We start from the raw sequence: 14,481 nt of genomic DNA on the forward strand, positions 1-14,481 counted from the left end.
CGGAGGTGAGTACTGTACAGAACTAAAGGGGGTAAGAGGGGGCTGAATGATGTCGAAGGCCGCAGTGGTCTTCAACCTGCGGACCTCCGGAGGTTTCAAAACTACAACTCCCAGCAAGCCCGGACAGCCGATGGCTGCCCGGGCTTGCTGGGAGTTGTAGTTTTGAAACCTCTGGAGGTCCGCAGGTTGAAGACCACTGCGGGTGGAGAGTTCACTCGAGTATAAGCCGAGGGGGGTGTTTTCAGCACGAAAAATCGTGCTGAAAAACTCGGCTTATACTCGAGTATATACGGTATTAACAAAAGCTAAAACACACAATGCATTTCGAAAGGGCAACCCCTTTCTTCATCAGGTCCATCTGGATTTTCATCACACTCCCCTGCAAAGTGTAGGTGTGGCTCCCCCAGTCACATACAAACATGGAGCATTGCCTGCATAGTGAACAAAATACTTAATTATGATATGTGCCATGTCATTATTGCCTGGATATCTGGCTGAAATCGGCACCTGTTAGATATTCTTTAATAGATCATTTAGCCTTGTTGAATAACAGCTTACCTGAGGAATAGTGTTCATCCGATTATATCTCTGTACCAGCTCGTCCTTTGATGGCATCCGATGTTGCCCCTTCCCCATACCTGCAAAGAAACAAAGCGAAAATGATTACAGAAATAGACCAAGTAATATTCTTGCTCCCTAGTCCAGGTTGTGTGCAGACAGTGTCCACAAATTTGAGACCATTTTATTTACAAAACAAATCTGTTATGTTTACACAGTGCATTCAAAACATTTTCAGACCCTTTTACTGTTTTCACATTTTGTTATGTTGTGGCCTTGTGCTAAAATAAAAAAATTAAAAGTTTTCTCATCATTTTGCACTCAATACCCCATAATGACAAAGTTAACACTGAAATCTTAGAAATCTTACCTCAGGTAAGCTGTTATTCAACAAGGCTGAATGATTTATTAAATAATACCTAACAGTATTTCAGCCAGATATCTAGGCAGTAATGACAGGGCACATATCATAATTAGGAATTTTGTTCACTATTTAGGCAATGTTCCAAACTACAGACAATGATAACAAGTAGGTGTCAATATGCATAAATGCTAATCTCACAAAAAAATGAGTTGAAAAACCCTCAGAAAAAGTAAACCTACTTAATAAAAAATGTGTGCTATTACTATGAACTCCCATAACATACAATACTTACAAAAAATGGTGGAGTCATTAGTAGAAAAATAGAAAGAATCTTTATTGGTGATACACAAAAAACATGTAATATAAAATAGAGGACTTCCACCCAGATGGAGGGGAAAAAAGAAAAAAAAAAAAAGGGTGACCCCTCAGGTCCTTATAGGAGCTAACAAGACATGATATGTAAAACAGCAATACAAATCAGTTTAAACATGTACAAAATATAGTCAGGTTTCCCAAAGGACTACAAGACAAAGCAACATCAGTAGTACACAACATACTTAGTCTAGTCTATGCTCCAGGACACTCTGAGGGGACAACACCCCAACGCAGCGTTTCGGGATCAAAGCCTTTGTCTGGGGGGGGGGGGGGGTGTCCTCACAGCAAGATGTGACATATATATATATATGAACAATAAACCAACGCAATAATTGCAATAATTATCACCTGCACGCTCCCTGGCCTCTCATCGGTGCACGGAACTCGGCTCTGCCGCTTCTCCACCACTTCCTGGTTCTGCGTCAGGTGACCTGAACAGCTGACCTGACCGGGGCTCCGGATGACGCGCACCACAAACGGGGGACGTCAGTGGCTGATAAATGCGCACTGGCCATATAATGGGACTTAGTATAAAGTGCTGGGTGCTAATTAAAAACCTTGGGACCGGCCCCATAACAATTCATCTATCCACACATATACATAGTAATACATGTTTGTATGTGACTGGGAGAGCCACACCTACACATTGCAGAGGAGTGTGACGAAAATCCAGATTGACCTGATGAAGAAAGGGGTTGCCCTTTCAAAATGCATTGTATGTTTTATGTTTTGTTAATAATTCATTTTTTATTTTAGGCATTCTGTTATCTTTAATGGTATAAGGTACGTGTTGGCATCGGCAAGCATCTGTATTCTCCGGTACAACTGGATTTTCTTTATGCTCTCACATATGTACTTGTAAGGTGCATTCTGGTGTTGTACTCATTGTGCAATGCCAAATTACTTAGACTTTTTACTCAGTACTTAGTTGAAGCACCTTTGGCAGAGAAGTGTGAAGAAAATCCAGATGGACCTGATGAAGAAAGGGGTTGCCCCTTCAAAATGCATTGTATGTTTTAGGTTTTGTTAATAATCCATTTTTTTATTTAAGCATTCTGTTATCTTTAATGGTATAAGGTGTGTGTTGTCATCGGCAAGCATCTGTATTCTCCGGCCACAAGGTTTGCACACCAGTAATTAGGGATTTGCTGCCATTCTTCTCTGCACATTCTCTCAGGCTGGTTGAGAACCATCAGTGGAAGCCATTTTTAGGTCTCTCCAGAGATGTTTGACTGGATTAAAGTCAGGGCTCTGACTGAGCCACAAAAGGGCATTCACAAAGGTGTCCCTGAGCTACTCATTTGTTGACTTGGCTGAGTTCTTAGCATTATTGTTTTGTTGATAGGTGATATGAAAACTAAACAGTTAATCTGAAGTACAAAATATATTAATAAAAATTGGTTAAATTTAAATGGGCACTGTCAAATTCAAAAACTTTTTATATGTTGTAAATCTTGGCAAAACATTAAATGGGCACTGTCATTAAACATGATTTTTTATATTTGACTCCTTATGCCAAATAAATAACTTTTGTATTTGGCTTTCATAAAAAAAATGTTTTATGTTTTTCTGCTGTATACTTCTGGCCACCAGGGGTCTCCCTTCATGGCCAGAACACATTCTGTCTGGTCAAAATATCACATTTTGGTCTCCTGCTTGTAATGGCAGGAGACCAAACACAGGAAGTGTTTCTCTGCACTGGGCTTGATTGACAGCTGCAAAGAGCCTCACTGACTGAAAGGCTTCTTTCTGGCCCCTCTGCCATAAAGCCCAGATTGGTATAGTGCTGTAGTGGAGGTTGACCTTCTGGAAGATCTTTGGAGCTCAGCCAAAAATGACCATTCGGTCTTGGTCACCTATGTTACCCAGTAAGAATTATGGAGGCTCTTGTGCCCTTGAGAACTTTTAGGGCAGCATAATTTTATTGTACCCTTCTCCTAATCAGTGACTCCACACAATCCTGTCTCTGAGCTCTACAGGCAGTTCTTTCCTACTTATGGCTTGGTTTGTGCTCTGATATACATTGTCATTTGTATAGACAGGGCCGTGTTTTTTAAAAGTATGTCCGATCAACTACATTTTCCAATCGATGTGCAGAAACATCTCAAAGATGATCAGGAGAAATGGGAGGACACCTGAGCTAAATTTCAAGTGTCATAGCAAAGGGTCTGAATACTTATGTCAACATAACAAAATGTGAAACAAGTGAAGGAGTCTGAAAGCTTTTAGAATGCATAGTAATATATTTTTAGGTTACATACCTGGTGTCCCTCCTAATACTTACCTGAGTATCCAAATGAAATACTGGAGATGGGACTGAGGTATATCCCTTTCCCATATGCTGCTCCATGCAACTGTAAATATAATGTGAGCTTAGAGAACAGCATGTAACTTATCAGCTAAAAGTCATAAGTTCTTGAATATTTAATAAAGGACTATTTAATATTGTTATAATGGCTGCAAGATCTAAATAGATAACACAATAGCAGTCAACTATTTCCTCGCATTATGTAACTGAACTATGGTAGATAACCATGATTCATCACTTGCTGCTAGGGGTAAAATTGTTTAATGTTTTATTATTTTACTTTTTTCATTGCCACATCAATGTGATTAAAGGGGTACTCTGGTGGAAAACTATTTTTATTTTAAACGAACGGCTGCCAGAAAGTTAAACAGATTTGTAAATTATTTTATAGCAAAAATATTTACCCAAAACCTCAAGGAAAGTGTATACATTTTTTAGAATTAATGAAACAGACCGTGCTTCAATTAACAGTTGTATTTATTAAAATATCACAATAATAATAAAAAATGGTAATAGTAACAAGATCCCCTCACAGGGCCCTATGGGGGGATCTAACAATGTAATAAAAATTATCTAAAATAATTTCTGATGCCACTAATAGATTATACTGTGCGTTCACTTAATAGATATCATATATAAATATCCAACAATAGATAATTCACTGTTAAATGATGAAGGATAACAGTTAATGTATAGCAATGTTGCAGAGCTGTTTTCAATGAAGATAGAAATATGAAACAATGTTGCAATATTGTCCTCTAATAAAGGAAATATAGCAGAGTTGCGGTATCCTCTGAACAAACAGTGATTGATGCCACCTACATGTGCGGTTGTTGTACCAACATCTAATCCGGCATTTGCAGTTGTACCTTATCATACCTCTCAGACGATCCATATGCGGTTGACAATATCCACGGCCCCTGCTCCATCTCTATTCCAGTGAGGCCTTTGCTCCAGCAGAGCTTCCAGTGACGTCACACGCTGAATTCACGAGGCTGAGGCGCTGCAGCGTGTCGGTGAACCGGTTTACAGTCTTCCATCAGACCCGGCACAAACGTGGACTGATTTCCATCAGAATACCGGTGAGCGCATTACTTTTACATCGAGAGCGCTGTTTAAATCCTGTGCATACAGACGGGCGGCTTTTACAACAGGTCCAGGGCAGTCCGGACCAGCTGCCATCACCACCGGCAACATTTAACTTCCATAACCATAGTCAGCGCTTGCCAGCGCAGACAACTATCAGCGCAAACAGCCTACAAACTTTTATCTATTCTTTATATATTCTGCTGGGACTAACAACACTGTTTGTTCAGAGGATACCGCAACTCTGCTATATTTCCTTTATTAGAGGACAATATTGCAACATTGTTTCATATTTCTATCTTCATTGAAAAATAGCACTGCAACATTGCTATACATTAACTGTTATCCTTCATCATTTTACAGTGAATTATCTATTGTCGGATATATATATATATATATATATATATATATATATATATATATAATATCTATTAAGTGAACGCACAGTATAATCTATTAGTGGCATCAGAAATTATTTTAGATCATTTTTATTACATTGTTAGATCCCCCCATAGGGCCCTGTGAGGGGATCTTGTTACTATTACCATTTTTTATTATTATTGTGATATTTTAATAAATACAACTGTTAATTGAAGCACGGTCTGTTTCATTAATTCTAAAAAATGTATACACTTTCCTTGAGGTTTTGGGTAAATATTTTTGCTATAAAATACTTTTCCTTTGCACCTAGGGTATAGGTGCTCACCCAAGTCAACCTCTGATTAGTGTATTAATTGTGAGCTGCACTTATCCTCCTTTTTCTTTAAATAGATTTGTAAATTACTTCTATTTAAAAAGAAATTATTCCTTCCAGTACTTATCAGATGCTGTATACTACAGAGGAAGTTCTTTTCTTTTTGAGTTTCTTTTCTGTCTGACCACAGTGCTCTCTGCAGACACCTCTGTCCATGTCAGGAACTGTCTGGAGCAGGAGAGGTTTGCTATGGTGATTTGCTTCTACTCCAGACAGTTCCTGGCATGTACAGAGGTGTCAGCAGAGAGCACAGATAACTGTTTTCCAACGGAGTACCCTTTAAAGTTTCATCCTTCCTAGTTTATGTGCCAAGGGCTTGTAGTTAAATGGGCATTACTGTACAATGTATATGTTTTACAATAGCAGGTCTTAAAAAACCCCTCCTGGAGAGTAGGTATATGGCCACATTTGAAACCCAGTTCACATACGTGTTGTTACAATTTCTTGATGTACATTAATCCTGCACAAGTGTTTCTTTATAAGTCATAAAAAATATGTTTATTTCTCACCAACTATCAGTCTGCTATACCATTTTGTTATAAATGACAAACTTGAGAAAATCTTACTTGCAGTTTGGTGTAGGATGCATTAACCAGCCCATTCCGCAGAATAGAGTGCCAGTTCTCAATATGAGAGCCGCTGAAGAAAGACAAAACAGTTAGGGTATGTTTACTTCGCGTTTTTGTTTTTGTTTAACATATTTGTTTTATACACTTATACTAATGAATAAAAGTATGCCAGCTAACCTTTTAGAATCGATTTCAACGTATATGTTTTTTCTGTCGTACACAATAGCATAGTTGACTACCTTTTGTTATACAGCAAAATCAAACATACTGAAACAGTGAAAAAAATGTGGAGTAAACATATCCTACACAGTAGCTATAAACTACCAATACATACTTACATGCAGACAGGTAATACTGGAGAGTACAGTTGAAGGATTAGGTTATAGAGGCACTATGCTCTGTACATGGCATTCTGTGCATTGCATGTAACAACAAGTGTGGTGGCCCAGTACGGGAGGTGTTGCCCCGTGCTCCTGCTGTCCTGTCAGGCAGCCTCCTTCAGTGTCCCCAAGGCCCCCTGCACTTGTTTCCCCATTGTAAATATATTTTACCATGTAAAGTGTTATAAAATGTAATGTTGCTTTAAAAGCTATACCATGTGATGTGTCATGTAATTGTTACCCAGGAGTTGTCAATGACCAGGTGTTCCCAAGAGTGACCAATGGGCTCCCTGCTAGTCTCCCCCATATAAGCCCTGGGTGGAGGTAGCTTCTCTCTTCTCTCTTAGCTCTTGCTTCCTGCTGGGGTCCAGTACAGTCGTGCCTAGTGTGTGTGTGTCCAGAGTGTTGGAGACCTCAATGTCAAGTCCTGCAGCCACCATCATTTCAAGTAAGCTAAATTCACAGCTTTATGAGTCAAGTCAAGTCAGTCCCTGTCATCTGTCAAGTCAGCGTGGTCTGCATTCAATTGTCCAGTCCTACTACAAGTCCCAGCAAGCCCTTAAGGTCTCTGCATCACTGGTCACCTCCTTGGGCCCCGGCTGAACTGTATAGACTTTACCAATTGTCTACCCTCAGTAAAGCTAACGTTGTCTGTAACTTGGTGTCGGAGTCTTTATTGCCCCCGTACCTAGCCCAGGATGCTGGATCCTTCGGGTGGTTATAGGCAAAACCATGCCCTGGCATCACGAATACAAGGGGTTAATGCCATCTGCCCCTTGTGTAACAACATCTCCCCTGCACCACACACCCTGCCACCATACAAGCTTGTACATAGGGAGAGTATTTGGACTCAAATATCAGATTAAAATACATTGCTAAATTGACTTGTTTTTTTTCTTTTGAAAAGTACAAACTTGCTAGAATAAAAAGATAGAAAAAGGGTTTTTCACAACCAGTTAACCCCCCCCCACACACACACACACACACACACACACAAACACAAACACACATACACACACTTTCATTGTTTTAACCTATCCAATATTTAAAGGTAACGTGTTGCATTATTTAACCTCTTAAGGACCAAGGACGTACCGGTACGTCCTTGGTCCTGCTCCCGTGATATAACACAGCGTCATAGTGAAGCCGGGACCCGCCGCTAATAGCGCGTGGCGCCGATCGCGGCGCCGCGCGCTATTAACCATTTAGCCGCGCGCTCAAAGCTGAGCCACGCGGCTAAAAGTGAAAGTAAAAACTGCCGGTTAGCTCAGTGAGCTGTTCGGGATAGCCGCGGCGAAATCGCGCCATTCCGAACAGCTTGCAGGACAGCCGGAGGGTCCCTACCTGCCTCCTCTCTGTCCGATCGTCGAATGACTGCTCAGTGCCTGAGATCCAGGCATGAGCAGTCAAGCGGCAGAATCACCGATAACTGGTTTCCTATGAGAAACCAGTGATCAATGTGAAAGATCAGTGTGTGCAGTGTTATAGGTCCCTATGGGAGCTATAACACTGCAAAAAAAAAGTGAATAAAGATCATTTAACCCCTTCCCTATTAAAAGTTTGAATCACCCCCCTTTTCCCATAAAAAAAAAACAGTGTAAATAAAAATAAAAATAAACATATATGGTATCACCGCGTGCGGAAATGTCCGAATTATAAAAATATATAGTTCATTAAACCGCTCGGTCAATGGCGTACGCACAAAAAAAATTCCAAAGTCCAAAATAGTGCATTTTTGGTCACTTTTTATATCATTTAATCGATTTATATCATTAATTAATCAATAAGTCCTATCAATGCAAAAATGGTAACATTAAAAACTTCCGATCACGGCGCAAAAAATGAGCCCTCATATCGCCCCATACGCGGAAAAATAAAAAAGTTATAGGGGTCAGAAGATGACAATTTTAAACGTATAAATTTTCCAGAAGTACGACAAAATCAAACCTATATAAGTAGGGTATCATTTTAATCGTATGGACCTACAGAATAAAGATAAGGTGTAATTTTTACCGAAAAATTTACTACGTAGAAACAGAAGCCCCCAAAAGTTACAAAACGGCGTTTTTTTTCAATTTTGTCGCACAATGATTTTTTTTTCCGTTTCACCGTAGATTTTTGGGCAAAATGACTGACGTCATTACAAAGTAGAATTGGTGGGGCAAAAAATAAGCAATCATATGGATTTTTAGGTGCAAAATTGAAAGAGTTATGATTTTTTAAAGGCAAGGAGCAAAAAACGAAAATGCAAAAATGGAAAACTCCCCGATCCTTAAGGGGTTAAAGGGCATGTGTTGCATTTAGACCACTAGGCCTTAAATCAAGCTGAGGATTTCTGTTCTGTTTATGATAATAAGGAGGAGGCTGCTGTGAAGTGATCTGTACAGCATTACAGTAAAAGGTAACACTAATATATGGATAAGAAAATAGAAGCTTAACCCCCCCCCTCCCCCCTTCCTGAGGAATAAGCCCCAGCACAGAGCATTGAGTAAGCTTAGATGCCTTTCCAAAACAAAGAACAGGGTCTGGACTTGTCACGAGGCTTGCCTTAAAGTAAATCTCTATATGCTGTTAAAAGTGGCTCAGGCAAGATGGCTGCCCCATAATATGCACTTTAGAAATACAAATCAATATCTAGCCCTAATCAGTAAAAAGAAATCTAGATGACACATTCTTTTTACTCTCATCCCCTCTATTTCTTACTGAAAGGCGAATGTGCTTCCGTAGAGTTTCTTGGCAGTTCGGAATCGAGCTTCCTTAGCTGGTGGACTACTGAGCAGCAAAAACTGATGTGAAGTGTGCATGAACTTCAGCTGCTACCACGGGATTATGGAAGAGAGGAGCCATGTGACAAAAAAAAGATACAACAGGCAGGCGTATAAGTTGTACAGCAAATAAAATAAGTTGTACAGATGCATATAAATACATATTTTGACTGGCCATACACATATAAAGCTGCTGGCTGAACAATTGGGCAGGTGTCAATATTTGACCCAACTCCATTATAAACTTTCACACTCACCTGAGCTAAGGGTGTTTGTATATTTTAAAACTGTGAGAACAAAGGATCGGGCATGCTGAAGTGCAACATGCCCAATAATGCTTTTTCCTGACATCTATTTGGGGGGTGGTTGTAAGATCCCATACACATTAGATCATCATCAATATTTGGCTGATTTTATGACCAGCTTTACTGTCTGAGATTTTCAATCTCTTTATGTAAGCAATTGTATATACAACTATTAATTTCTTCAAAAGTCGATGCATCATTACTGGTCTAAAATGGCTACTGCAAACTACTTCAAAAATTAAAAATAATTTGCAAAGAGAATGTCCTGTTTATAATAGACCAGTCAACTACATGAACTGTAAATACATGTCATAGTCTAATACACAGCATATTGGGCAACTATGTAAATGGTCACTGATGTATAAAGTGTTTTAAGGCTAAATGGTGGAGTGAATAGGTCAAAATATATGTAATTCACTAACATTTTATATAAAAAACAAACAGCTGTATTTTCTATTGTTACTCAATGTAAATGCTTATTACAGTGTGATTGGTGACTCATAATATTGGATTTTCTAATTAAGTTACTGATATTAGTAAGTAGATATGAAGACAGTGAAGAGCGGTGAAACAAATTGCTATGGATTAGTATAATTAGTCAGACTACAGAAAAAATATTATTTGTAAACCCAGCTTGAAGGTGGCCATACACAATAAACAAATGTTTGCTGAATTCTCCCTTTTTCCTGACTCCCCATAAACATACACATTTGGCAGGGCTGAGCAAGGCCAATGTCTATGAACAGTAATTTCATAATAAAAAAGAGGGGTGGGATAACAAAGAAAACATTTTGGGATAACAAAAAAAAAAACATTTTGGGATAAAAAAAAAATATATATATTTTGTACTCGCCTGCTACCAATACCCTGTCGTGCCATTGTGATGGTGCTAGTCTCCGTCACTGAACACTTTCTGTTGTCTTCTTAACACATAAATGCTCGATAAACCAATCACTTGCCGTAGTGATGACCCACCTCAGCCAGCAATTGTCTGAACAAGCATTTCCTATATGTCGAGAGCAGAGCAGGAAATGCTTGGCACCGTCAGAATGGCACTGGCAGCAGGTGAGTACACCCTAAGTTTTTTTAAATACATAAATAATGCTCCAGAATATCTGACCAACCTAAATTGGTACAGTTTTTTAAGGCTGAAAGTAACTTGGAAGTTTGGGTAAGATACTATTACACCTCACTAAAATCATTACCCTACATTAACTTAACTTACAATAAGATTTCTTCATGTAGATGACAGATTGTAATAAAGTACTCACCCTACTCAGGGGCAATTTTACAATGTGGGACCTATTACTTGAGATTATCCTGAAACAAAAAAGATAACTGTCTTGGAGCAATAGAGTAAAAAATGTATGTTGTTGTATAATTAGAAGCAACACAGGCAAATAGCATTACCATTGTAGAAGGGGATGAGCCAATGGATCAAGGCGGTCCATCTGCTTCTTGATTTCCAGGTATGATCCCTAGAAAAAATGTCTCAATGTTAGTATCTCTTTTTCTATTAGTTGTTCCCCTAAAAATCCAAAATGTATTTTTTTCATGTACCTGGGTCATCTCCCGGATTGACATAACACTGTCTAAGGCTTTCTGGAGACGTTCGTAGTTCTTCTTCTGCAATGAACCAAACGCATAAACCATAAAACATAAATTCCTGCAGTATGGATATTACCCACATATGGGTTTATGTAACTTTGCTAATAATTACTTACAAAATAATAGAAACAGAATGTGTCAGCAAATAAGAACCATTCGACCCATCTAGTCTGCCCAACATTCTGAAAACTATAATAAGCCCTTGATTCTATCTTATATAAAGGATAGCCTTATGCCTATCCCATGCATGATAAAAGGGGTACTCCAGCCATAAGACATCTTATGCCTGATCGCGGGGGTCCCGTCGCTGGGGACCCCTGCAATCTTGCATGCAGCACCCTGCAATCATCAGCCTCCGATCCGAACATCGCTCCAGGTCTGATGAATCACGATCAAAGGGCCGGAGTATCGTGACAACACGGCTCTGCCCCCATGTGATGTCACACTCCGCCACCCCCCTCAATGCAAGCCTATGGGAGGGGGCGTGATGGAGTACCCCTTTAAACTCCTTCACTGCATTTGCATTGACCACTTCTGCAGGAAGGCTATTCCATGCATTCACTACTCTCTCAGTAAAGTAATACTTCCTGATATTACTGCATAAACCTTTGTCCCTCTAATATAAAACGATGTCCTCTTGTGGTGTTTTTTTTCTTTTAAATATACTCTCCTCCTTTACCTTGTTTATTTTCTTTATGTATTTAAAAGTTTCCATCATGTCCCCTCTATTTTCTATCATATTCCTTCTACTTTCTATCATATCCCTTCTAGTTTCTATCATATCCCTTCTACTTTCTATCATATCCCTTCTAGTTTCTATCATATCCCTTCTACTTTCTATCATATCCCTTCTAGTTTCTATCATATCCCCTCAAGTTTCTCTTTCCTCTCTAATAAAATGCAAAACTGTTTTATAGATAAACAAGTAATGATAAAGACAGGGAGCAGTTATTATTAAGTGTAATAATCTCAATAACCGATGCCACTTCTGGACGAAACCATAAGACACTAAGGCCTAATAAGTGTAAATAAGCCCTAAAGCCCAGATTTATCAATCTTATGGTCTGGTTTTGTTCATAGCAACCAAATACATATTGTATATACAATATGGTATATTAAAAGCTGAGCTGTGATTGGTCGCTATGGGCAAAATATGCTTAAAGGGGTACTCCAGTGGAAAACATTTTTTTTTAATCAACTGGTGCCAGAAAGTTAAACAAATTTGTAAATTACTTCTATTAAAAAATCTTTATCCTTCCAGTACTTATTAGCGGCTGTATATTACAGAGAAAGTTCTTTTGTTTTTGGATTTCTTTTTTTTCTGTCCACAGTGCTCTCTCCTGACACCTCTGTCTGTATCAGGAACTGTTCAGAGCAGAAGAGGTTTGCTATGGGGATTTGCTCCTGTTCCGGAGAGTTCCTGATACAGACAGAGGTGTCAGCAGAGAGCACCGTGGACAGAAAAAAAAGAATATCCAAAACTAAAAGAACTTTCTCTGTAGTATACAGCAGCTAATAAGTACTGGAAGGATTAAGATTTTTTTATGGAAGTAAGTTACAAATCTGTTTAACTTTCTTGCACCAGTTGGTAAAAAAAATAATAATAATTTTCTACCGGAGTACCCCTTTAACATAAAAACTTGACTTAAAGGGGTACTCCACCCCTAGACATGTTATCCCCTATCTCTGGGGTCCCACAGCTGTCATGCCCCCTCCCATAGACATGAATGGAGGGGGTGAGGTGTGACCGTAACGCTGCAGTGCCAGCCCTGAGAAAGCTTTGATTAGGTTTGATAGGGGATAACATGTCTAGGGGCTAAGTACCCCTTTAAACAATAGTTTTTTTTTTTACAACAAATTCCATTTAAACAGTACAACAGGCAGATTGATAAATCTGGTTCTTATGGCTTATTTAGACAATCCTATTGCATTACCTACTATATTTTTGTCCAGACATTAGCTAGATCAATATCAGTCAGTGGTCTGCCATATGATACGTTCTGCATATTACATATTCAAGTTGATATACAGAGTTCATGTTGTACTGAATATAGGGGTGTATGATGTACAAACTAGGTTTTCTAAAGGGGACACGAAACAGTATATGTTTTAAATGTTGGAAATCCGATGGTTTGTATATTGAAGTGATAGAATGTTGGGAATGTGCACTATATAATTCCTTGAATTATTTTAATTTAGACATTGTAAGGTCACCTTATAGCTCAAGGTTAAATTAAGAATGGCTAGGTCATGAACTCTGTGATTAACGACCACAGTTGCCATTACAATCATGTGTAAAGGCCTGATGGAGCTGTAATCCATCTGCTGCCGTACAGGCGTCCCAGAGTTAAAGGTCAGTAGTTGGCAGACTTGAAATAGATTCCTGTGGTTATTTACACTCTTGTCCACTTTAATGATGCTACAGAACTACTGCATCCTGTTTGATGCAGACATGTCCTCTAAGTAGCCTATTACACCTGCTAAAGATAAATATAGAAAGCATATGACATTCATAAGGAAACAATGGTATTTTATTTTTTACATATTAGGAGAAATGTATTAATTCCATAAGGATACAGCCCATTATGACCTTGAGGACACAGTTTTTATTTTTGCGATTTCGTTTTTTCCTCCTTGCCTTTTAAGAGACATAACTTTTTTATTTTTCCATCCACAGACCCATATGAGGGCTTAATTTCTGCACGTCTAACTGTACTTTGTTATGACATCTTTTATTTTACCATAAAATGTACAGCGCAACCAAATAATACTATTTTTTAGGCAAAATTTTAAAGAAAACTGCAGCAATTTTGCGACTTTAGGAGGGTTTTGTTTTTTTATGGAGTGCACTTTACGGTAAAAATAACATGTTATCTCTATTCTGTGCGTCAATACGATTAAAAGAATACCCATTTTTTGGATAGCTTTTCTATTATTGTACAGGTTTTAAAAGAAAGCTTTATATAAAAAAAAAAAAAAAAATCGCTGTATTCTGAACCCTACAATTGCTGTATTCTGAACCCTGTAAGCCCAGGCTCTATTAGCAGATCAGATGGAGCAGGTGCGCGGACCCCCAGAATGCATTCAAACCAAACAGACAAGATCAGAATACATTGTTGTGGGGGTGATGATCGGTTAGGCCCTTAAATGCTGTGATCACTTAAGGGTTAATGAGAGATAACAGCAAAATCTCCAATGTCCATCTTTGACTGTAAGTGCATGGCTGCTGTAAATGTATGTTCTGGTGCCTTAAGTACCACGGCTTCAGGACGTATATTTATGTCCAATGTCCTTAAAGGAGTATTGCAGCCATAGAACACTTATCCTCTATCCGCAGAATAGGGGATAAGCGTCTGATTGTGGGGGGTCCGACCACTAAGAACCCCCACAATCTCCTATACGGAGACCT

The 14,481-nt window shown here is 38.8% G+C and overlaps 1 protein-coding gene and 1 long non-coding RNA gene across 5 annotated transcripts in view; one reads left to right on the forward strand and one right to left on the reverse strand.

The window, feature by feature from the left end:
- The window catches only part of LOC130368719 (uncharacterized), a 160,573-nt gene that overhangs the window by 96,929 nt on the left and 49,163 nt on the right, over positions 1 to 14,481 (forward strand). The window lies entirely within an intron of this gene.
- Positions 1 to 14,481, reverse strand: part of PARP6 (poly(ADP-ribose) polymerase family member 6) — a 158,665-nt gene that overhangs the window by 14,138 nt on the left and 130,046 nt on the right. For 3 of the 4 annotated variants that reach the window (XM_056572785.1, XM_056572786.1, XM_056572784.1), the window contains 7 exons: positions 11,025 to 11,090; positions 10,875 to 10,942; positions 10,736 to 10,784; positions 9,098 to 9,210; positions 6,012 to 6,084; positions 3,582 to 3,651; positions 559 to 638 (listed from right to left, as the gene is read on the reverse strand). In XM_056572785.1, the coding sequence (XP_056428760.1) occupies positions 559 to 638; positions 3,582 to 3,651; positions 6,012 to 6,084; positions 9,098 to 9,210; positions 10,736 to 10,784; positions 10,875 to 10,942; positions 11,025 to 11,090 (519 nt within the window). The remainder of the gene's footprint in view (positions 1 to 558; positions 639 to 3,581; positions 3,652 to 6,011; positions 6,085 to 9,097; positions 9,211 to 10,735; positions 10,785 to 10,874; positions 10,943 to 11,024; positions 11,091 to 14,481) is intronic. The other variant, XM_056572788.1, reaches the window with a different exon arrangement.

This window comes from Hyla sarda, chromosome 4 (genome assembly GCF_029499605.1).
Source record: "Hyla sarda isolate aHylSar1 chromosome 4, aHylSar1.hap1, whole genome shotgun sequence".
Lineage (NCBI taxonomy): Eukaryota > Metazoa > Chordata > Amphibia > Anura > Hylidae > Hyla > Hyla sarda.